The sequence below is a fragment of the Myiozetetes cayanensis genome, unplaced genomic scaffold (assembly GCF_022539395.1).
Source record: "Myiozetetes cayanensis isolate MyiCay16 unplaced genomic scaffold, myiCay2020 scf32, whole genome shotgun sequence".
Lineage (NCBI taxonomy): Eukaryota > Metazoa > Chordata > Aves > Passeriformes > Tyrannidae > Myiozetetes > Myiozetetes cayanensis.
In genome coordinates, this window is record NW_026087544.1 from 592,856 (window position 1) to 615,763 (window position 22,908).

Below are 22,908 nucleotides of genomic sequence, written 5' to 3' on the forward strand. Positions count from 1 at the left end.
GTTTGGGGGATGACCCCGGAGCAGGGCAGGTTCTGGGGCTGCTGTGCTGATTGCAAGGACAGTGGGGTGGTCAGGAAGGATTTAAGCTTTCCAGCAGGGGTTAGGACCAGCAGTACTGGACTTCCCTCTACAGGGCAGGCTGCTTTTGGGAAGCATCTCAGGATCCCATTCCCTGCTCCCCAGGAGACCTCAGTTCCTCCAAGCTGGTCTGACCCCTTCCCCCTGCATCTGAGCCATGGTGCTGGGCATCTTCCAGAAGAAAAAGCTTTTACAAATATTCCCAGGTTTTAACAGAAAATGAAGTTGGCACCACCGTGCATGTTGCCCAATTTTAGTGGAATTATCCCTGAGGGCAGGTGCTTTAATTTGTCTATGAGCTTTGGACAGGCAGAAAGTCCATGCTCAGCAAAACTCTTTGGGAGGATTTGTGTAGAGCCAGAAAGCGTTTTGCTGACGGGAGCTCTGGGATGCTTAGGGGGGATTAGCAGCCTCGGGAGCAGTGGGGGAGCTTGTGGGTACCTGAGCATCAACCCTTGGGCAGCTGGGTGCAGGTGAATTGGGAATTGCTGCTGTGGGTGCTCTTACTGTGCACGTGGAGCTGCCCCACGGAGGGCTGGCACAGCACTGGGGTCCCTCCTGGCTCTGGTGTCACCTCACCTGTGCAGCATCATGTGCACAGGGTGAGATGGGAGCTAAAGGGTGTTTTTTGAGGCAGTTAAAGCCCTGTGGTGCTCAGGCTGCTGCCTATTACTGGCTTAAGTGCGTCTGAACGGCACATTAGGTTCTGGCAAAGTCGGTGGGACACCAGCCTATCTGGAGCCAGTCAAACTGTGTTATGGCCTTATAAATGGATAAAGGGAATAAAAACTTCGAGGTGACGAGCTCCTAATCAAAGCCCTATAAATAGGAACAGCGTTAATTCTGTCTCTCGCGTGCCCTGGCACTGGCTACGCTTTTAGTATGCAGAGAAACCCATCTGGGGATCCAACCTGGAAGCTGCTCTTCAGGATTTTCACTTGAAAAGTAGAATATTTTCATGGGGCTGTGGTTTTCCAAGGAGGAGCGCGTGGGGATGCTCCGGAGCAGTCGTGCAGGGGGTGTGTGGATCTGCAGAGGTGCTGCTGCCTGTGTGGGGTGCCTGGCAGGGCTGGGGGAGTGGCTGGAGGGTGCTCTGCTGCCCCATCCTGGGTGCAGCTCCCCAGGGGCCCGGGTGCAGACACCACGTGGCCAGGATCACAGGCACGATTCAAACCCATACTCCTCCTCCACTAAGAACCAGTAAGGAGCAGTGGTTGTGCCTTGTGGTCCTGCTGCAGCACAAGCACTTCTCCTTCGAGATACCTGTGGTTACCACGAACTCCTCTAACCAGATGTTAACGATCTGACAGTGTAATTGCAGAGTAAACGAGTGTACATGGAGCTGAAACAGCCGCGTGTTAATCCAGAGCTGAGAGAGTCCTGTAATTTGTGTATCCACATAACCCAGCGATTATGTGCATTAGTGATAATTTAGTTATCAAAAAGCATAATTCCACAGTGACTGCAGTGTAACAGCGGCGTGAGGGCAGCCCAGTGGTGAGGCTGAGTTCCTGATGCACTGCAGGAACACAGAAATTTGTAAGAGCTGTCGTGTGCCAGCCTGAGCACAGGGCCCTGGGTGGGTCCTGACCTGCTCCCCCCTGCTCTCTGGAGCATCTCCCATGGGGGTGAGAGCAGTGGGTCGGCCTCAGATCCTCAGTGAATAATGGCAAGGCTGGGCTAAAACCATGCCTTTTCTTTTTTTTTTTCTTTTATACTTTTTTATTTGAATCCCCCAGTCCTGCCTTCTGTGGTGGTGGCTGCCAGGCTGTGCCCACTTCACCTCTCTGTCTTCCCCTGTGCAAAGGGCTCTGCTGACACCAAACACCTTTACACCAGCACGGATCCACTGGGAAGGGCTGAAGGATCCATCCTCTGCGTTAGAGCTGGGTTGGATATGTTTGGCTCTCAGATGCATTTCTCCAGCAGCCTAAAGGGCCCTGCAATTTACTGCTGCTTCCAGGGACCTCCAGCCTGTCAGAGGGATGGAAAGGGCTGTTGGCTGAGGGAGGATCTGTCCTGTGCCAGGGGCTCTCCAGCTGTTGGTCAAGCGGTGGAGACATCTGTGCGGGGGTGTTTATGCTGGGGGGACAGTCAGTCCCAGCCCAGCCCCTGCCCCAGCCCTGTCCCAGCCCCAGCAGAGACCACACTGGCTCTGCCCAGGGGGTTCCTCACCGACCTCAGGGTGAGCATCTCCCGACTCTCATCCCCACAGCGCTCTGCTTCATTTCTCATGCCAAGCCTGAGCCTTCAGAGTCGGGTTTTATTTCCATCAGGCAATAATGCTCATTGCTGTCGTTAGCAGCTCGCACTCAAGCTGTTTGCTTTCTGATGCATTATCAACTTGACCTTCAGTTTCAATTTTTAGCAAAGCCTCACGCTGAAGCTTCACATCGCAGTGCAAAGCGTTTCTGCTCGAGGCACAAACCGACCTCCGACGATGGTGGGGGGAAGAAACTCACCCTGGAGATGGCTTATTCTTGCAGCTGGGGCTGGCCCTAGGCTACCACAACAGACTGACCCGGGTGGCTGTTGTATCTTTATTTATATATCTTTATATCTCTGTCCATATTGCACTTACTCTGGCAGTGATGCTGTTGGCCCCTGGCGATTGCTGGTGGCTGCAGTGGTGGCTGGAGAGTCCTTACCCCCTAGAGTGCTGGTTTTTTGGGTGTCAGAATTGCAGAGATGTTAAGACTGCAAAGGATGAGTATTCTTCAACCATTTTTGAGGGTTTTAAGTGCTTCTCCAAAGCATCCTGCTCCCAAAAAACATCTTGCATAGGCAGTGTGTGTCAGCTGGATTTCCACTGGGCACCAAGGTGCACAGCAGGGCCAGCATCGAGGTGTCCCTGGTGTCCCCATCTCCAACCCTTCTGTCCAGCACCTCCCCATGCCTCTGACCTCTGGCATCATTTGGGTGGGTGGATAGACCCTCGTGCAGCCCTTTGGCTCTGGGTGGTTGATGTCTCTGCTGTCACCAAGCTCTCGGAGATGAGGAGCTGGATTGATGTTTATGTAACAGAGCTGGTGAGCACAGCGTGTTGTGCTGTGTGTTGGAATGTGCAGTGCTGGGTTTGTGAAGAGGGGAATTTTTCCAGCCCAACACAGGACTCCTTAGTCATGTGTCTGGATCAGTTTTACTGTCATTTCCCCCCTCTATTGTTTTATCCTTCACTGAGTTTTCTATATTTTTAGTTAAGAGCCTGATGTATATTTGTGATGCATTTGCTCATCCCCATGTGACATCCCTGGCTGTCTCTTTCTGGTTTTAGCTGGGTTCATTACTTTTGGTTGATGCACCAGGATGTCGCCCCCAAAAAGCCACTCCCAGGTCTTAAGACAGGAGGTTTGACCGCAGCATATCGGTCTCACCACGTGTGGGAGCTTTGCCTCCATGAGGGCACAGATCTGTGTCCCTAATGACTTCTCCTTTAATGAGTTGGTTCCTGGAGGCTTTGAAGTCACAAGAATAATGAATCCTGGGGCAGGGGAACAGCTCCCAATTAAGACTCTGGGCTTGGGAATCTCACATGAAGGGGTAGAGTTAGGACAGGAGCCAGGGGTGGGCAGGGGAGCCGTGCAGGTGCTGCTCGCAGAAGGCCACTGCTGCTGGGCTGTGCAGAGCCCAGTCCCTCCTCAGGGTGCCCAGGTCTGCTCAGGGTGCACATCCTGGCGGGGGGAATGTGCACATGGCTGTTCCCAGCTCTGCTGGGCCAGGTCCCCCTTACCCAGGTCCCTGCTCGCCCTGTGCTTGGCAGCGCCGGCTCTGCGGGAACCCTGGCAGAACCCCCTGAGTGCTGGTGTAGTTAAGTGCCAGCAAAAGCTAATTAGCCACCTGCAATCAGGAGGGGAACCCAGAGCGGCTGCACTCCCACTGAGCCGTAATGGTGGAGATTAAACCCTGACCCGTGTTTGACAACAGGCGTTACCCCAGCGGCACGAGGAGAGTCCCTGGAGCCCTGGCGAGGTCCCAGCGGGCTGGGGACGATGCTGCTGGCAGGGACACGGCCACATGCCTGGGGATGGTGCAGGCAGCGTTTGAAGTGGAAGGCTGGAAATGGCTCAGGTTGGGTTTTTGAGGCTGTTTCTTGCTGCAGGTGCCGTTTGTCCTGCGTTGCCATCCGTCAGTGATGGTGGGCACGGGATCTCAACTGAGCATCCTCCAACCCAGAACCTGCCTGCAGCAGCTGGCTGTGGATTCTTACCCCCACCCTGGAGGCTTTCCCCTCTGTTCCTGCTCCTCAAAGCCTTTTCCCAAAACTGGGGGTGGAAAGGGTCCCCCATCTCGACCTCCTGCCTTTTCCTGGAGTCACATCACACCTTGTCACAAGTCAGGGAGCAGTCCTGCTGGAAGAGGGAGAGCGATTGCCTCCTCCCCATCGCCTCCACCTCCTCACTTTGATTTCTTGCTTTAGAGGAGTGTTTTGACTAAATGGATTTTTGTGCGAAGACAGTGGGAGCATCACTTGGCAAATCCCTTTCCACTGTGGTGCCAGGGGCTGTGAGTAATGCAGGTGCTGAGAGACAGGGCTCCCCAAAACACACAGCTCTGCCTACTCCAGCCACTGCCTGCCGACCCCCTGGACCTCTTTCTTTTCATTATTAACTTTTCAGTAATTAAGTAGATAAAAACATTAAATGGTGTTGTCAGCATCTGCTGCGGGAGCGAGGGGCTCCCAGGCCCTGCAGGCTCTTACCTGGAGGAGCTGCTTTCCTTGTTAGTTTGATTTAGTGGAGAAGCTGAGTAACATGGTCATATCTGAATTGCCATCGATTTCGTCTCTTTTCTTGTTTATTTATGGGCTCATCTCCTCTGTCCCCCACTCGTTGCTGTCTCTGGGAAGTCCTAAGGCTGGGTTTACTCTGGCTGTGCTGGAAAGGGGCCACTGTGCAGCTGCCACGTGCCTGGAGCCCCCTGTCCCTGTATCACACACGTGTCCAGCAGTGCATGTCACAGAGGGACATGTGTCATGGTGTGTGCCTTCCTGCCCTCCCTGTGCCCCGAGCCGAGCACAGGCTGTGGCTGCACCCAGGCCTTTGGAAGGTTCTTCTGTTTGCAAACTGCTGCTTTTTTTGATTTTCTCCATTTATTGCCATGGAAACTGTAATTGAGCTGCACGGTGGCCCCTGGCAGCGTGCCCTGACCCCTGGCCTGGCCCGGGGCTCAGCGGTGACTGGGTGAGTGTCCCTGAGTGTCCCAGGGCCATTCCCATCCTGCCAGCACTGCCTGATGCTGCCGGCCTCGCCTGGCTGATCTGTCTGTCCGGGTGTCTGTTTATCCAACTCCCTCCTCTCCATCCATCTGGCTCCCCATATGGGAAACAAACAGCAAATTGGCCCAATTTCTTACCATAGGAAAAAAAAATCCAGGAACCCCCTGAAAAGTGCCGGCCAGCAGCACAGGCTGGGGATGCTGTGTCCCCATCCCCACAGCTCCCCTTGCTGCCCGCTCAGCACCCAGCAGATCCCCCTTCTCTCATTTTTGGGCTGCAAGGGGCCAAATTTTCAGTTTTACTGCAGCCCCATGTAGGGAGCAAACCCTCCCAGAGCCTGTCCCCATCCAGTCCTGCCCTGCTCCTCTCCAGGGCTGTGCACTGGGAATCTCTCCCTGCCCTGGGTGCTAATTATGCCGACCTTTGCTTAATCTGGGATCTGTTAGTGGCAGGAGGCATCAGCCGTGTCATTTACTATGCAAATTAAGACCATCAATTACATCCAGAAGGTCCCACAATGTTTAATTTTCACTCTCATCTCTCTCTTTATTGGCATCTGCAGAAATGCAGGAGCAGGAGGGCTCTGACTTTCCAGAGCTGGAGGCTGGGAGCCCAGCAGCCATGTGTGTGGGTTCTTCCAATTGCCAGCTTCCCCTTATCTCTTTTAATTTTAATTACCTGCTTTTGCAATGGCCCCTTGGAAAGCTGGGCTGGAGCTCAGCTGGTGCAGCAGGGATGGGAATAAAACCCTCTGCAGGGCCTGGCTGCTGTCTCGGGGTGAAGGGCTCATCTGCCCTTCCCATGGGCTGGTTTTGCCAGTCTGACCATTCCATGTGCAAATGAGTCTGACCATTCCATGTGCAGAACCCTTTGCAAATCCTGGGCTGGGGAGGGGCTGGTGCTCGGAGCTTTCCCGGGGGGCTGGGAATTCCCGGAGTGTCTCAGTGCCGGGGCTCTCTCTGCCGCAGGGGGGGTCTGCGTGGCCCAGTCCGTCAAGATCCCGAGGGAGCCCAAGCCGGGAGAGTTTGACAAGATCATCCGCCGCCTCCTGGAGACCTCCCACGCGCGGGCCGTCATCATCTTTGCCAACGAGGACGATATCAGGTGTGGAGGGGCCGGCCTGGCTGGGAGGGGGATCTGGGGCAGGGGGGACTGAAGGGACGTGTCTGCAGTGGGGAGGGGATGCCCCGTGAAGCGTAGCAGGGACACGGTCATGGCAGGGACCCACCAGAGCTGACCTCAGAGTGGCCACCTGGCACGTCATTGCCATCCAGCCACAGCCACACAGAGCTGAACAGAGGAAAAATCCGCTTTCCGTGGGTTTTGGAAGCCGTGGCTGTCATGACCCACCGCTTCACATCACTCAGGGGCTGGACACAGCTGGCCTGGGCAGGACCCGGGCACTGGCTCTGCTTTGCTGTGCAGCCCCAGCCGCAGTGTGGCAGAGGAACAGGTCTGGGGGACCTTCCAGGGACCCCCCAGCTCTGCTGCCCAGCAGGGGTGGGGATGTGGCCACGCTTCGAGGTGATGAGCTGCTCTGCGGGTGAAGTGGCGTCTGCGGCTCTGTGTTTATGGAGCAGAATGATTCACATGGAGCTACCCCTGATTTCCTAAGTGTCTAATTTATTAATCAGCAAACATTATGTAAATGTGGGTAAACTGTGAGTTTAAATCAGTTTACATCAGATGTGCAAACGCTCCCGGTTTTCTTTTTCCTTCCTTAATAGAAATGTCTGTGGAGCTGACATCAGGTGGGGGTGAGGGGAGAAGGGGCTTTACCTTGATGGGTAAATGGCAGGTCCTGTTCCCAGGAGTCTGGAAATCCCATCCAAATGGGATTGCAGCCCTGGGCAGTGGGGTTCCACACCACCTGTCTTTAGCCTGGGCATGGGGTCCTCCATAATCCTGATCCTCTAGCCAGCTTGAGCTGTGGAGCCTGGAAGATGGGGATCAGGGACGTGCTGCTGGACAGGAGGGACTGGGAAGGTAGTTGCTGGAATTCCTGCGTGGCTCAGACAGGGTATAAATCAGTGATGCCACAGGAATGTCCTGAGTTTGCCCTGGAGAGATCCTTCTCCTCACAGGGACTCTGGGCAGCTGGAGGTGCTGCTCGTGCCCAGAGTGGTTCATGGGCTGTGCCTGCCTGGCATCGGGATATGCCCGGAGCTCGGAGCAGCCGGCAGAGCTCCCCCTGCACGCCTGCCTCTTCCCATCTTGTCTTCACTCTCTGCTGGATTTCTATGGGTTTTTTTCCTTATTACGCATTTCAAACACCATCTGGACTTGAAATGATCAGCTCCGACGCGGGGGGTGAGTCACAACCTGCCTCTGCTCGGCACAGGGAGACGGAGCTGCCCCGAGCCTGCTCCCACGCGGCTGGGGACCCACAGACCCGAGGGGACAGCGAGCCCTGGGAAGCAGAGCCTGGAGCTTTGGATCCAGGAACACTCCATTCCCATCCACCACGGAGAGTTTCTGACCTGACTGGTGCTGGTGGAGCGGGCAGGCGTGTGTCTGAGTGTCTGGCACAATGGGGGTGCTCAGCAGGTCAGATCCTTCGGCATCTCCACCCCAGCTGCTACTCAGCTGCCCGGTTGAACCCAGCAGAGCCCCTTTAACTCCATCCTGGGCACTGTCAGCACTGGCTGTTCCTCTCTCATGGCTGGTGATGCTGAGGAGCTGGAAGCACAGGCTCTCCCTGCTGCTGCTTTCCCTGCCTGCTGCAGCATAACCTGATTTTTTTTTTCCTTTCTTAATGTTGGGTAATTAAGGGGAAATTCAATTACCAGTCAGCAAATATGCAAATGAGGTGGGAGAAGCAGCCTATGTGCCCAGGCTATGAGGGCAGAGGGTGTGGGAGCTGAGTTGCACCATTTGCTCCTGTGTATCCATATACACCAGATTGTGCCTGGTGCCAACCGTGTGCCCGGAGCAGGAGATGCCACCAGCACAGTGCCCTGCCCCGTGCCAGCGTCCCCACTTCCCTGGGGACAGACACAGAGCCGGTGTCCCAGTGCCTGCTGCTTCTCTCCACAGAAGGGTGCTGGAGGCGGCCAAGAGGGCGAACCAGACGGGGCACTTCATCTGGATGGGCTCGGACAGCTGGGGCTCCAAAATCGCCCCGGTGCTGCACCTGGAGGAGGTGGCCGAGGGCTCCGTCACCATCCTGCCCAAGAGGGTCTCTGTCAGAGGTAGAGGCTGCGCTCGGTGGGACCCCCAAAGGCAGCCCCATAACTGCAGGGTTTGGCTCTGAAATCATCACGGAATTGCAGAGTGGTTTGGGTCTGAAGGGACCTTAAAGACCACCTGATTTGCCCTCGGTGCAGCCGTGTTGGCTGTCACCAGTCCCCACCTTATTTTCTGTGCACCATGTTTTTCAGGCTCTTCCTTTTATCCCTGACATGCCTAGGGAAGTGTTTCTTGCTGCCCTCAACGTCCCAGAAAGTCTCTGTGTTTTGTAGTGGGTCTTCCCTGAGTGGGTTTTCCACTTGCAGCTCTGCCCAAGGGGTGCCTCAGACACAATCCCACCACACTCTGGTGTGTCCCCATCACCCACGACACCCCCCCTCCCCTCTGTCTGGGGAGTTCAGGGACATGTCATGCATCTCTCTGTCATCTCAGGGATTTAGTCCCTCCATCCACTTTTCCTCGGGCAGGTTTCGACCGCTACTTCTCCAGCAGGACGCTGGACAACAACCGCCGAAACATCTGGTTTGCTGAGTTCTGGGAGGATAATTTCCACTGCAAGCTGAGCCGGCACGCGCTGAGGAAAGGCAGCAGCATCAAGAAGTGCACCAGTAAGAGCTGCGGGGCTGCTGTGGGCGAGGGAGGGCTCTTGAGAGGGGTTGTGGGCGTGGTTGTGAGCGTGGTTGTTTCTGAGTGAACATCAAGGCTGGGTGGGGATCCCAGCGGAACCTAATTCTGGGTCCCCGACCCCCTCCCCAAAACCCCCACTGTGCATATTTCCAGCCAAAAGAGACTTTAGGGACGAATGCAGTAAACAAGGCAGCAGGGATCTGTCTTGCTGACAGCGCTGCTGTCAGGTGATGGTTGGAGGCTCGAGGAGGTGACATGTTTACTGAGAGATGGGAGAGATTTACTGCCTGCCTGGCAGTGGCTGAAGACAGATAACGATGCGGCGGCTCTTGGGCTGCGACGTGGCAGGACTTGGGGACATTTGCACGTCCCTCCGTCCCCTTGGGAGGGACGTCTGTGGAAGCCGTGGTGTGCCATCAGATGGAGCTGGCTGTGCCCGGGAAGTTTGATCATTAAGGGTTTTTTTCCCCCTGCTTTCACCACTGAGGATGAGTGGGATGGTGCTTCTATGTCCTTGTCCTTGCAGGCATTCCCCAGAAGTTCATCTGATGATCTGGGCAGTCTTGTGGCTAATGCACAGGTGTGAGTTGGGTAAGCAGCGAGGGCATGCAAGGAAACTGGCCCATGCCATGGCCTTGGGCAGCCAGGAGCTCCTCATCCTTCCTGAGTGCATCACAAAACTCTCAGCACCAGGAGATGTGCGAGCAGGTCCTGAGAACACTGATCTTCTCATCTTCACAGTGATGTAGCTTTTAAATGGGTGATATTTCAGGGCCAAGGTGTCAGTGGAGGCAGCTGAAACCATGACGTGGCAAATGTCCTAGGAACTGTCTTTAAATTATCTGAACTTGTCAGCAAATAAACCATCTCCTGAGTGTTTGCTTGGCAGATAGAGCAGGGAACTAACACATGGTGAAGCAAATCACCTGCCCGTGCAGATCCAGGAGCTCCTGCCTTGCAGGGCTGATGCAAATGGCCCATTTGGGGCTGTTTTCTTCAGGTTTGGGTAGAGCTCATCTTGCCCAGAGAAGTGCCAACTTTTCTTGTTTATTACACCCCAAAAACCAGACTGAAGCATCCCACCCTGAACAGGACAGCTCGTGGCTCCCATTCCTGTACAGGAAGTGTGTGAGGAAGGTGGGGGGTGAGGACTGGGGTGCTGCTCCCAGCTCCCATGAGATTTGGAGATTCTCCCTGGAGCAGCACTGTGAGTGATTCTGATTAACTCCTGCCCAAAGCTGGCACCAGTGGTGTGATGGGAATTGATGCTAATCCCTTCTCATCCGCTGCTGGAGAAGATATCTGCATCCCTCCTCCGAGGGGGCTGCAGAGCCTCGTCACGCACTCGAAAATTAATTACCAGCCCTGTAGAACGATGCACGACCCTGCTATTATAATCAGCAGGTCACATCCCTTTCGTGGCCCTAATCTATTCGAGTTTGGCAGAGATTTATTGTCTCCATGCTGGGAACAAGCCTCAGTTTTCTGCTCCACATTGCCCCTCTGTGCACCAGCCTGATTCCTGTCTGGAAAGAGCATGGGGGTCTAGGGTAAGGTGCTACAGACAGGCAGACAGCCCCAGGGATGTCTCCTTATCTGCAGTGCTCAGCCTTGGCACCACATCAGCTTTCCCACAGCCCCAGGCTGATGCTCCCTGCAGGGCACAGAGATGGCTGGGGTGAAAATCCACAGCCTGTGTTATTGCAGTGGGTTGGATTTTGGGACCTCTGGGATTTGGCTGGCTGCTGGGGAGCAAAGTAGCTGTAAGGGACCAGCCCTGGGTCCTTTGTGTCCCCTGGGCAGGACAATGCTGGGGGTGATGGCAGGGCTGGGACATCCCCATGGGCTCAGCTCCCCTGGACAGTCTATTACATCCCTTCCTTTAATGGGTAATTATCTTGACAAGACAGAGTGGCTTGTCTGCACCTTTGGAGATGAATGTGGGGAAGGGCTCAAAGTTGAGGGAGAAGATTAATGGCTCCTGTCAATAATGTGGAAGGAGGGATCACCTGGCAGGGTTTGCATGAGTAATCTCCACGTTCCAAAAGCGCTTTTATAACTTTGAAGGATGGGCTATGAATTCACCTCCCTGATATCATCTTTTGCTGTCGGTCAGTTTGTTATCAATTCGCTTTAGTGTCATGTCAGTGGCATGTGTCACCTCATCCTGGCACAGGAACCTCCAGCACAGCTTGTGGGACTGTCCCCTCTCAGAGGAAGTTTGCTCTGCATCCAGAGCCAGCTTCATCCCACCCTCCCACAGCAGGGATGGAGGGGATCAGCACCCAATGCTGGCTTGTGCCTTTCTGTCCCCAAGTCACAGGCTGAGTGCCTGGTCCCCTGTGGGTGAATCCCACCTTACCTCAGGGTGCATCTGAGTACGGTGGAGCCAGAGTTAATTTTGGACACCCTTGCATGACTTTCTAGGATGTGCTGCCCCTCTGGAGGAGGGAGGCCCTGCCCTCAGCTCTCTGACAAACCCTCCTTCCCCTTGTTTGTAGCTGGAGGAGCTGGCGGGGTGCCCGGCCGTGCCCTGGAGTGGCGATGGAGGGGCAGAGGCCGAGGCTCTGTCGTGGCACTGCCCCTTGGGAGATGCTCTCTTAGCTGTAATTAACAGCGTGTTACATTAAGCGGTGTCTTCTGCTAAGTGATTAACATGCTTCTGGTCCCATTAAGGGCAGTTACGGCAGGGATGAAGGCAGCTGTCACTGGTAATTGCCAGATCCTTGCAGGATCCTGTGAGCCAGGAAGGCTGTGGGGTCAGCGAGGCCAGAGGGTGGCAGGGGGTGATGAGGGGAGAAGGGGGACAGGAGGCATTGGGAGTGAGAGGGAGGACATGCACATAGTGGTGGGTGCTGCCTGGGCAGTCCTTGATGCCACTGATAGAGACTGAGCCTGTGGGAGCTCCGAGGAGATGAAGGAGGTCAGTGCATGGGGGTGAGGGTGGGATGTCAGTCACAGCCCAGTCTGTATCCCTCCTGGGGACCTGGGAGTATGAAGATGTCCTGTGGCACTGGGACGTGACATCCCAAGGGCTCTTGGAAGCACAGCAGGGTGTCAGCACCCACATTTTCAGGACAGGGAGATTGGTTGGGTATTTCCCCCGTGAACGTTTTTTGGCTGCACATCACCTGGGTTTGCAGTTTTGGGAATGGGATTGGAGTTTCCAGCTGCTCCAGTCCAGAGTGGGCTTGTTTGTAAGGGACTGGATGCAGCAGACACATCCCTGGGGGTTGGCTGGGGTGCAGGGAGATGGAACCCGCTTCCCCCTGTACCTGCAGACCGAGAGCGGATCGGCCAGGACTCCTCCTACGAGCAGGAGGGGAAGGTCCAGTTTGTCATCGACGCCGTTTACGCCATGGGACACGCACTGCACAACATGCACAAGAACCTGTGCCCTGGCAAGGTCGGGCTGTGCCCCAGGATGGACCCGGTGGACGGCGTGGAGCTGCTCAAGTACATCCGCAACGTCAACTTCTCAGGTCTGTCGTGCCCGGGGCGCTGGGAGGAGCGGCCCCAGGGACTGGGTGTCCTGGGTGTCCCCCATTAAGGGTCACACAGCAGCACCCACAATTTATTCGTGTTGCCATTTGGCACCCACTGCGAATGAGGGGCCAGAGACAGGGTGGTTTTGCAGCAGATCAGCAGATGAGGAGGTCTGAGCTGCCACATCTCCTGGGAGCCTTTGGAGTGTAACCCGGCAGCCATCTGGCCCTCACCCTGCTCTCACCTGGGCATCCTGCCTGGGCTCTCCCCTTCCCTGTTCCCCCCACCATCTCCTTGCCTCCTGCCTGGCAGAGGTCCCACTGAATTCTGCTGCTCTGCCCTTGTCTGTCTCGGATCTCCTCTGGAAATGCCATTTTTGCCCTGCTCTATCTCCTTAATAAACATTTTCTGTCTTGTCCCCTTATTACTTCTATTTATCTCCACCCTGTGATCTCCTCCACAGCGTCTCTTCTATTTATTTTTCCCTTTTGCTTGATTTTTAGCTTTCTTCCTTTCATTAGTGTTTATCTGCAGACTTCATTTGATTTAACTTTAAAGCTGCTTTTACCCATTTCTTAAAATAAGCAGCGAGGGGGGAGTATCAAACCAGAGCCCCCTTGGACCTCATCACCAGGGCTCCCCATGCTGGGGGTGCTGTGGGTGCTGAGCCCCCCTCTCCCACAGGCATTGCTGGGACTCCCGTGACGTTCAATGAGAACGGAGACGCGCCAGGGCGTTATGACATCTACCAGTACCAGATCAGGAACTCCACCCCTGAGTACAAAGTCATCGGGCAATGGACAGACCACCTGCACCTCAAGGTAAGGGCTCGCTGGTGCTGCAGTGGGGCCATGAGCAGCCTGTGCTGAGGGGAAGGCCCTGCAGGTTTCTCTCCTCACCAAGGAGGGTCTGTGAGCCTGGGAGCCCATGGGTGCAAAGTCAGGCAGACAAACATGAGGGGGTCAGAGGAGGGTGTCCTGCAGGTACACACTTGTGCTTCATCTGCAGTGGCCCATCAGCATGTGTGACCATCCCCACGGGCTGCAGGCATCGGACAGCAAAGAGAAGCCAGAACAGGGCAGATGGGGTTTTCTCAGAGAAGGAGGGACTTTGGGTTTCTGATGTTGAATTTTCCCAAAAGGCCAATGGAGAGCTTCATCACCACCCTATCCCATGCCAGGCTGGGCTGGGACCCTTCATAGGATGTGCTGATGGGGAGAGGGGCTGGATCTTGGCAGCACTGCTGTGAGCAGAGGCAGGGCAGGGCATCCCCTGTGCCCCAGCAGTGCCTGGCAGGTGCCATCAGCAGGGCTGGTGCTGTGTCCCCCACAGGTTGAGAACATGCTGTGGCCAGGGGGTGGGACCCAGCTCCCCAGCTCCATCTGCAGCCTGCCCTGCAAGCCGGGCGAGAGGAAGAAGCTGGTGAAGGGCATTCCCTGCTGCTGGCACTGCGAGCGCTGCGACGGCTACCAGTACCAGCTGGACGAGTTCCACTGCAAGCGCTGCCACTTCAACGAGCGGCCCAACGAGAACCACACCAGCTGCACCCCCATCCCCATCATCAAGCTGGAGTGGAGCTCGCCCTGGGCTGTGGTCCCCGTCTTCATCGCCATCGTGGGCATCATCGCCACCCTCTTCGTGGTGATCACCTTTGTGCGCTACAATGACACGCCCATCGTCAAGGCGTCGGGGCGGGAGCTGAGCTACGTCCTGCTGACAGGCATCTTCCTCTGCTACGCCACCACCTTCCTCATGATCGCCGAGCCCGACCTGAGCACCTGCTCCTTGCGGCGCATCTTCCTCGGGCTGGGCATGAGCATCAGCTACGCCGCGCTGCTCACCAAGACCAACCGCATCTACCGCATCTTCGAGCAGGGCAAGAAGTCGGTGAGTGCCCCCCGGTTTATCAGCCCCGCTTCCCAGCTGGTCATCACCTTCAGCCTCATCTCGCTGCAGCTCGTCGGCGTCTGCATCTGGTTCATCGTGGACCCGTCCCACTCTGTCATTGACTACGAGGACCAGCGGACTACAAACCCCCACTTTGCCCGGGGCATCCTCAAATGTGACATTTCGGACCTGTCCCTCATCTGTTTGCTTGGGTACAGCATGCTCCTCATGGTCACCTGCACTGTGTATGCTATTAAGACCCGTGGGGTCCCAGAGACCTTTAACGAAGCCAAACCCATCGGGTTCACCATGTACACTACTTGCATTGTGTGGTTAGCCTTCATCCCGATATTTTTTGGGACGTCACAGTCGGCGGAAAAGGTAAGGGAGGAGGGGAGAGGCCTGGCTGGTGTCTGGTGGGCTGTGAGGAGCAGGGCTGAGAGAGAGGCTGTCATGGCTGTCATGTCTTCATGTTGCTCCCCGTGGCCTGGCCAGCATGGGAATTGGGGTGGGAAGAGCTCTGTTGACCCTGCTGCCCCTCTCCGGATGGGCAGCACAGGATGCTGCTGTGTGGGAGGGGAGGATGAGTCCCGAGGGCAGATCCAGGTCCCCGGTGCCATGAGCACCTTTTCTGCATGGAAAGGGACCAAGTGCTGCCCGGCCCGTGCCTTTCCCCAGTACTGAGTTCCCGTGGGACTGAGGCCAGCCTGGAGGAGGCTCCGCGCTCAAGTGCGAGGGATTAAGAACAAAGAATAAAAATCTCATGAATGAGCCCCAAATCCCTTTGCTTGCCAGCCAAAACAGGAATCATCTCGTTTATGTCAAATGCAAACAGCTCACGCCTGCCAGCCCAGAGCTGCTCTGACAAACACATCTTGGAGTTGCTGTTCCCTGGAAATTCCCGGGGTGACCCACCGTCCGGACCCCTCTCTGGACCCCGAGTGTGTCCCCACGATGCTGAGCTGCTGGCACCATGGCTTTTGGGAAAACCTATTGCAAAGGGCTGGGGGTGGTTTGCTCAGGGACCTTTTTCTGAACTGACTCTGCTCAGAGCATCCGGAGCTCAAGGAGGCCGAGTGTGCCCAGCCACCTCGAGCCTTGGCTCAACCAAAAAGTCTCACCAAGCCAGTGCTGGCTGGAAGTGTGAAGGAGAATTAAAGGAAATAAATGGAGCCTTTTGCAGCATTTCCATTTTGATGAGATGGCAGGGGAGATACTAACAAGAAAGCAGGTTTTTTAAGAAATTATTGCAAAACAAAAGCTCCCTGAAAGCCTCCTTAATGTGCTCGGCATACTGTGGGTAATAAAGATGGAAATGATAATGATTGTAGATTATGCGCAAGGTTGCTCACCTCTTCACTGCAGCTTGTCACGGGATAATTTAGGGCTGCCGAACGCTGGCTGTCAGGCAGCAGCTCCACAATAGGCTGTGCCTCACATTGGGGGTTGTAATGCACAGGGCTGCTCTGTTATTAGGCTGCTAACAAGCTGATTAGAGGCGGAAAAAGTGATGTTCCAAACTCCCCTTGGACGCAGGGCTCTGTCTCGCATCCTGCCACTGCCTTGAGGTACTGCTGAGTGATCCCTGGAGGGGTTTTGTGGTTCCAGCTCGGTGCTGTGCTGTGGGAGCGGGCTCTGAGTGTCCCTGGGCAGCAGCTGAGGGGTGATGGGTGTGCTTAAAGGGCAATCAGAGGGAGTGGCTGCTCAGGGCTGCCTTGGTGCTTTAGCTGCTGGTTGGCAGTCCTGGTGAGAAAAAGGTCAAAAAGGAGTCATTGCACAGCCTGCACAGAGGGTCTGGCTCTGAGAGTGTCCTTGGGATGGGAACTGGGGGTACTGGCAGCAGCATCACCCTGTGTGGTGCTGGGGATGCCCCCTGGGTCACCCCCAGGTCACCATGGGAGGGATCCCCTTGCCTTCACCCCAGCTGCCAGCTCCAAGGGCCTGCTGGGCTCCGTGGAGCACCTGCACACCCGGGAAAAGAAAAGTCAGGAGCATCGGCCGGGCTGTTCTTCTCCCGAGAGCACCGCTGGAGTCCTGAGGATGCCACGGGGCAGACGCGCACCCCAGACCGCCGGCACCTCTGCCGGATCCCAGCTGAGGCTGCGGCCGAGGCCTCGCGGTCTGGAGGAGTTGGGTAATAATAATCTCCACTTTTATTTTAATTCGCTTTACCTCGTGCCCACAACTTTGCATGGAGGTGGCATATTACTGTAACAAGTCCCCCAAGCCTTTTCTGAAAAGAACCTCTTATCCCCGCCGATCCCGGCGGATTACAGAAATAGCAATAACAGAGGATCTAAAGAAAGAGACAATTTCCTGCACTGATAAGGCGGCAGTGGAACAGTGGAGTCATTGTCTGATTCCCTGTTTATCACATTTGCTTTCAGCGAGGCAAAAGAGGGAGAGGGAAGGAATGAGAGGGACTGTCCAGTGGTGTTAGTGTGCTGGAGGAGGGCTGATCAGATCTGCCTTTCCCCAGCAGCCAGCATGGTGCAAAATCCCTTGTAGTGGGCCCAGGCATGGATTCAGGGTGGGGGAGTTTCCAATTAATGCAGAGATTTGCTGTGGGGCAAGCATAAGCTGTGCAGGGCTGTGCCTTGAGCCTGGGCTGCTCCCTCAGGCAGGACAGGCTCATCCAGCCCCGGGCAAGGGCTGAGCACAGCACTGGGCTTGGGGGCTTGTGCGGGGTCACTTCAGGTTGCTGCAGTCCCTTGATGCAACGTCATCGTCCTGAGTCAGAGATGGCTCTGCTCTTTGATCCTGCCCATGAGGCAGCAGTTGCTGCTGGGCCAGGAGCTGGAACTTCCTCAGTAGCCACAGCACACACCTCTGAGGGCTCCAGAGGAAGCTCGAGTCTTGTTAACGTAGGGGCGAAGCGAGGTTCTGGACTGGAAACCAATTAAGAGAGTAGGAACTGAAATAGTGAGAAATGGTCATTTTTTGCAGTGGCAAAAGGTTAACTGAGCAGAGCTCCACAGCTGTGTTGAAGCTCCAGGCTAAAAATACTCCTCTCTGAGCTGTTGGGGGGTTTGGTGCGGCGAGACAGAGCTGCGGAGGCCGGTGTGGGCTGCGGAGAACGGGGCTGATCCTGGTGCAGGCATCATCGGGGTGAAGGTCACCACAGTGGCCCTGTGAGACCCCAGAACGCTGCAGGAATAAAGAGGTGGGGGGAGTGTGGGGGTCTGGAGCTGGTGCCAGTGGGGGTCTCCGCAGAGGGGAGTCCCTGGTGGTGCTGGGAGCCCCGGCTCAGGCACACAGAGATGTCTGAGCTCAGCTCAGCTGCTCTCTCCCTCCTTGCTGAAACGCCTCCGAGTCCCGAGGCACAGGGGGGAGTTGCTGCAGAGGCACAAAAACTGGAAATTGCTGGATTGGAGAGTGAGGTTCTATGGAAAGGCATTGCTGAGGAGCTGGAGGGGGGCCGGGGGATGAGGCGTGCTGGGCCATGTCCCACCAGGGTCACGCTGTGCTGGGCAGAGTTGTGCTGGTTCCCAGGCAGGGGTTGTTGGGGTCCCTGGGTTGGGGTCCCAGTGCTGCCCTTGTTCCTGGCCAGTCCAGGACACTTGCAGCAGAGTCTGGGGAGCTGGAGTGAAAAAAAGAGGAAGAAAGAAAAAAGCACACATATTCTGGCACAGAGATATGTTTTGACTTTGCTTGATGAAATGACATTTTTATTTCCAAAAACTGCCTAGAGAGAGAAGGTGGAACAAACAAACCGGTGCATGTGACAGCAGGAGGTTTTATTCTGGGGACAAACCAAAGTTTTCTGTTGACTCAGAACAAGCTTTGTGGCATTTTCCCTTCAGAGCTGAGTTGGAACACTCGGGCCATGTGTTGATTTGCTTTGCACAGTCACAGCTGGGACCTGTGGGTCCTGGTGGGGCTGACAGCCCTGCCTGGGAAGGAGTTTCTCCCACCAGCTCTCACTCTTGGCATGGAACAGCCCCCAGGTGATGCCCTCCATCACCTTCTGCTCTATTGACTTCAGAAACTGAGCCCCCAGGTCAAATGTGTGGCCCTGGAGTGGGGACCCCCTGCCCTGGTTGCTGCTGCAGTCCCTGGGCTTCCCTGGCTCCTCCAGGTTGTGCCTCCTCACACGGCATTAAATCCCCCATGTGAAACACCTGCAGGAGAATCCCTGGACACTGTGCTGTGACAGAGTCGTGGGTGTAGTTCAGGAACTGCTTTGAAGCTCCTTCTAAACCCTTGTCAGCACCCTGCAAACCAGGTGTGTGCAGAGGCACCCAGAGCCCCCTTCCTGCTCAGCCCCCCTGGCCCAGCACATGGGTTGGGTTGTGTGGAGGAGAGGATGCTGGAGAGGAGGAAGCAGGTGCCAGCTGCTGATGGAGCAGGGATGCCAATGGAGCAGAGATGCCCATGGAGCAGGGACTTGCACTCCTGGCCACCCTGGGAGATGGGATGGGCAGAGGGTGGGGGTCTCTTCCTCCTCCAGGTTGCCACCTGCTTCAGATGCCCCCGGCTTGTGAGGAGCCTGCCAAACGCTCTCCATACAAAAATGGATTATTCTACAGTCAGATTAATGGGCTTTCATTTTGCAAAACATCTGTCACTGTTAGTCCTGGACAGTGAGCGTGAAATTAGTTTTGACTGCAAAAAGGCAGTGTCGGTGTGTAATATGTGACTTACATGACAACGGCCCAGAAGCCAGCTGGGGAATGGGAATTACCTGTTGAAGGGAGATGGGACATGAGGGTGCCCTGGGAGTGGGTGTCCTTGCTGTGCCCACCATCAGCGTCGGAGGTCCTGCCCTGCAGCTGGTGGAGCATCAAGCCTAATGTTAAAGATCCCAGAGTGCCAACATTTCTAGCACTGGCTCCCCACTCCGCTTATTTAACTCACAACTTTTCCATGTTCTCCTGTTTCCTCCTTTCCCAGCTGACCCTTCTGGATCCCACAGAGCTGGGGGGGTCTCAGCTCGTGCTCTTGTGTCTTGCAGATGTACATCCAGACCACGACGCTCACCATCTCAGTGAGTCTGAGTGCCTCGGTGTCCCTGGGCATGCTCTACATGCCCAAGGTGTACATCATCCTCTTCCACCCGGAGCAGAACGTCCCCAAGCGCAAGCGGAGCCTCAAGGCGGTGGTGACAGCGGCCACCATGTCCAACAAGTTCTCTCAGAAGGGAGGTTTCCGCCCCAACGGAGAGGCCAAATCAGAGCTCTGTGAAAACCTGGAGACACAAGGTAAGGTGGCTCCCATGGGGACTCGCAGCAGGATCCTCTGAGGATCGTACGTGCTGGGAGCAGGGAGAGCCGAGTCTGCTGCGGCTCCGGCTGCGACGTGTCTGTTGTGGGGATGTGGGAGCTGGGTGTGAGCAGGGCTGGCAGTGAGTTCCCGGGTGTGCCAAGGCAGGGAGCAGGCACAGCAGCAGCGCTGGGGGCAGGAGGCATGGGGAGGATGTCAGTGCAGCACCGAGGGGACATTTTTCACTCTGTCACTGGCGGGTCACGTATCCTCAAATAAACAACAGAATAAATAATTCACAGGGCTTTGATATGGGCAGATCGGCTACGAAAACATCGCAGCTAACAAATAGCTCTGTCAGCTCTAATTTCTTCTGCTCTATCTAATTGTTATCTGGGAACACCAGTTGGAAACCTGCAGCAAGGTTCGATTGTCAGCGAGGCACCACGAGCTGCCAGGTGTCCCCTCCGTGCGGTGCCGTGGGAGGGCTCCACAGGGGACACCTTTGTGCTGCTCAGGCTGTGCTGGCTTTGCTGTCTGTGCCAGCACTGTCCCTGTCCTTGGCTGGAGGGTGTCCTTGTGCCCACTGAGCTCTGTGGTGGCTTTTGGATCTCATGGGGGCATCTCCACAGAGCATCATGCCCACTGAGGGCAAGACCCCAAATTGTGCCTCGCAGGGCTGCGACAAGATGAGCTTTGGGGACATGGAACAGCTGTGGTCTGTCTGTAGGAGGTTGCTGAGGGAAGTGAATGGGAGCCCAAGAGCATATTTCCATGGCTCATGCCACATCCTGGGTCACTCTTTGGGATGAACTGTCTTTAGAGAGCGCCCAGGGGCTGCCATGGAGCTCAGCCCCTCTGCCACGGCTCCGTGCCCTCACAGGGAAGGATCCCATGGGCTGGTGCTGGCTGGATCCATGAGCAAACCCCGTTCACATCCCTGCCAGCATCTCCTGGCGTGACAGACGGGTCGGGGGGTGGGACAGGAGCCAGAAGGGGAGGGTGGACTCCGTTAATGATCCATGTGAGCTCTGTCTCTCCTTCCAGCACTGGCCACCAAACAGACCTACGTCAGCTACAGCAACCACGCCATTTAGCTCCAGGCCCAGAGGGACTGCGGGTGCCACGGCCGGGAGGCAGCGGAGCCGCTCCTGGCAGGACCCTGGAGGGGAGCAGGACGGGACGGGGAGGGACAGCCTGGGGAAACACTCCTGCGGGGCCACTGGGCATTGCTCCCGGGAAAACGGCCATCAACAGCAGCAAAAAATACATACAGGAACAACAAAACTATTCCACGCCCACGGTGTCAATGCATGGCTCCCACGGGGGAGCGGAGCGGGGGAATGGAGTGCGGGGAAGAGGGGATGAACTTCGGCAAGTCTTTGGGTTTTTTTCTGTATTTTGGCAAAAAAAAAAAAAAAGAGACCCAACATTTTCCCTTTTCTGGAATTTGTGAGATTGTTTGTGGTTGTGCAGAACCTTCTGTTTTCTCTTTCTTTTTTTGTTTTAATCCTCCATTTTATTTTGTTCCTGTCTTCCTCCATCCCTCTTCACTCTCTCCCCCATATCCTACCAAATTCTATATGTTGCAAAAAGGAAAAATAAATAAAAATACATAAAATTTACATAAAAAACAGACGACAAAATAAAATAAAATAAAACCTAGACTGTGTTCAAAGTGCTGATTTCTATAGGTGGTTCCTTAATGTATGTGATGACCATATGGATTGAAATACGTCTGCTTTATGTACTGACCAGTCAAAAAACAAAAACACACAAAAAAAACAAAGTTCAGTGCCTGGATGTTTATGAATTATTCGATGACTGTGTAGAGCATGATCATTTTTATACAAGGAGATTTCTAATAAAAGACCCTGGTTTTGCACTCGGCGTTTGCTGTCTCTTGGTGACTTGGTTTCAGGAGGTGACTTGGTTTGGGCTGACAGGGAAGGTTTTGGGTGGCCAAGAGCTCTGGGAGAGCAGGGAGCTCGGTGTCCTTCCTCTCCAGGCACTGCTGCTGCAGAGGGGTCCTTTGGGAGGGGATGGGGCAGGGAGAGGGGAGCTCGGCATGTCCCTGGCATGGGGCACTGGGGCACACTCTGCAGCCTGTGCCTCACCAGGGCTGGAGCAGATCCAGGGCTGATTCCTCCTCGTTCCCTCTTCCCCCAGGTGTGGGCTGAGGTGGGGAGATGGACCAGAGATGAAGGGATTTTCCAGAGATTTTCCATTCAGGCTGTGCAGGGAAGTGGTGGAGTCACGATCCCTGGACAGATTTGTTTAAAGTTGTGCAGATGTGGCACTTGGGGACATGGTGGCCTTGGCAGTGCTGGGTTAATGGTTGGGTTGGATGATCTTAGAGAGCTCTTCCAATCTGAAGGATCCTGTGATGCAGAGGCGGGGCCAGCTCCACTCTTCTCATCAGGAGCAATCTGGGCTAATTAGGAGGTTGCCCATTAAGAAAAGCAGCTCTGCCTGCCCTGGGGGGGAGGATTTCATTTCCTGCCTGCAGCCCGACCTCGGGATAGCACAGGTCTGTGTGTGAGGCACGTGGCTGTTCTGAGTGTTGGCTGTGCCTGTTTTGGGGCGTTTTGGTGTGTTGGCTGCTGGTGTTTCTGTCTCTGGAGTGGGGATTCCCCTGTTGGAAAGGGGTGCCTGTGCTTGTTTGCTGCTGGGTGGGGAGAGGAGGGTCCAAGCTTGTCTCTGTTCGGGGAGGTGGGCAAAGGTGGCAGAGGGGGTGCTGCTGCCCACCCTGGTTGGGATGGGTGCCTCCAGCTTTTGGACAAGCTGTGGTTTCAGGGGCTCAGCAAAAGCACTGGAGCTGGTGGTGACCTGGCCTTGGAGAGGGTGCTGGGATGGCTCCCATCCCTGTGTGTGTGTTCCCCTCGCCCGTTTGTGTAGCAATCACAGCTCTGCTCTTGCCTTGCTGGGTTGCCTGGGGAGGGGGGACCCCGGTGCCCTGAGCCCCCCGGGAGCTCCAGCCTGTGATCGGTGCCCGAGGGAAAGGCGCCCGTTCCTGCCTGTGCACAGGGGACAGAGCGGGGCTTGAAGGCAGGAGTTAAAAAAAGAAAAAAGAAGCGTAATGAAAAGCTTGCAACTTTGATAAGATCATACTTGTCAAAAGAGCTTCTCAGGAGAAAAAACTGCTCCATTCCCAGCGCATCCATCACTGTCAGATCAGATGTGAGGCGCTGCCTGGTTCAGAGGGCTCCCAGAAAACCCGAGCT

The 22,908-nt window shown here is 55.5% G+C and overlaps 1 protein-coding gene across 2 annotated transcripts in view; it reads left to right on the forward strand.

Annotated features, from left to right (window-relative positions):
• GRM4 (glutamate metabotropic receptor 4) overlaps positions 1-21,574 on the forward strand; it is a 35,630-nt gene extending 14,056 nt beyond the window's left edge. For both annotated transcript variants that reach the window (XM_050326755.1, XM_050326754.1), the window contains exons 4-11: positions 6,262-6,397; positions 8,330-8,484; positions 8,950-9,090; positions 12,391-12,591; positions 13,280-13,416; positions 13,928-14,863; positions 19,437-19,683; positions 20,732-21,574. In XM_050326755.1, the coding sequence (XP_050182712.1) occupies positions 6,262-6,397; positions 8,330-8,484; positions 8,950-9,090; positions 12,391-12,591; positions 13,280-13,416; positions 13,928-14,863; positions 19,437-19,683; positions 20,732-20,781 (2,003 nt within the window). In that variant the 3' untranslated portion in view covers positions 20,782-21,574. The remainder of the gene's footprint in view (positions 1-6,261; positions 6,398-8,329; positions 8,485-8,949; positions 9,091-12,390; positions 12,592-13,279; positions 13,417-13,927; positions 14,864-19,436; positions 19,684-20,731) is intronic.
• The last annotated feature ends 1,334 nt before the right edge of the window (positions 21,575-22,908 follow it).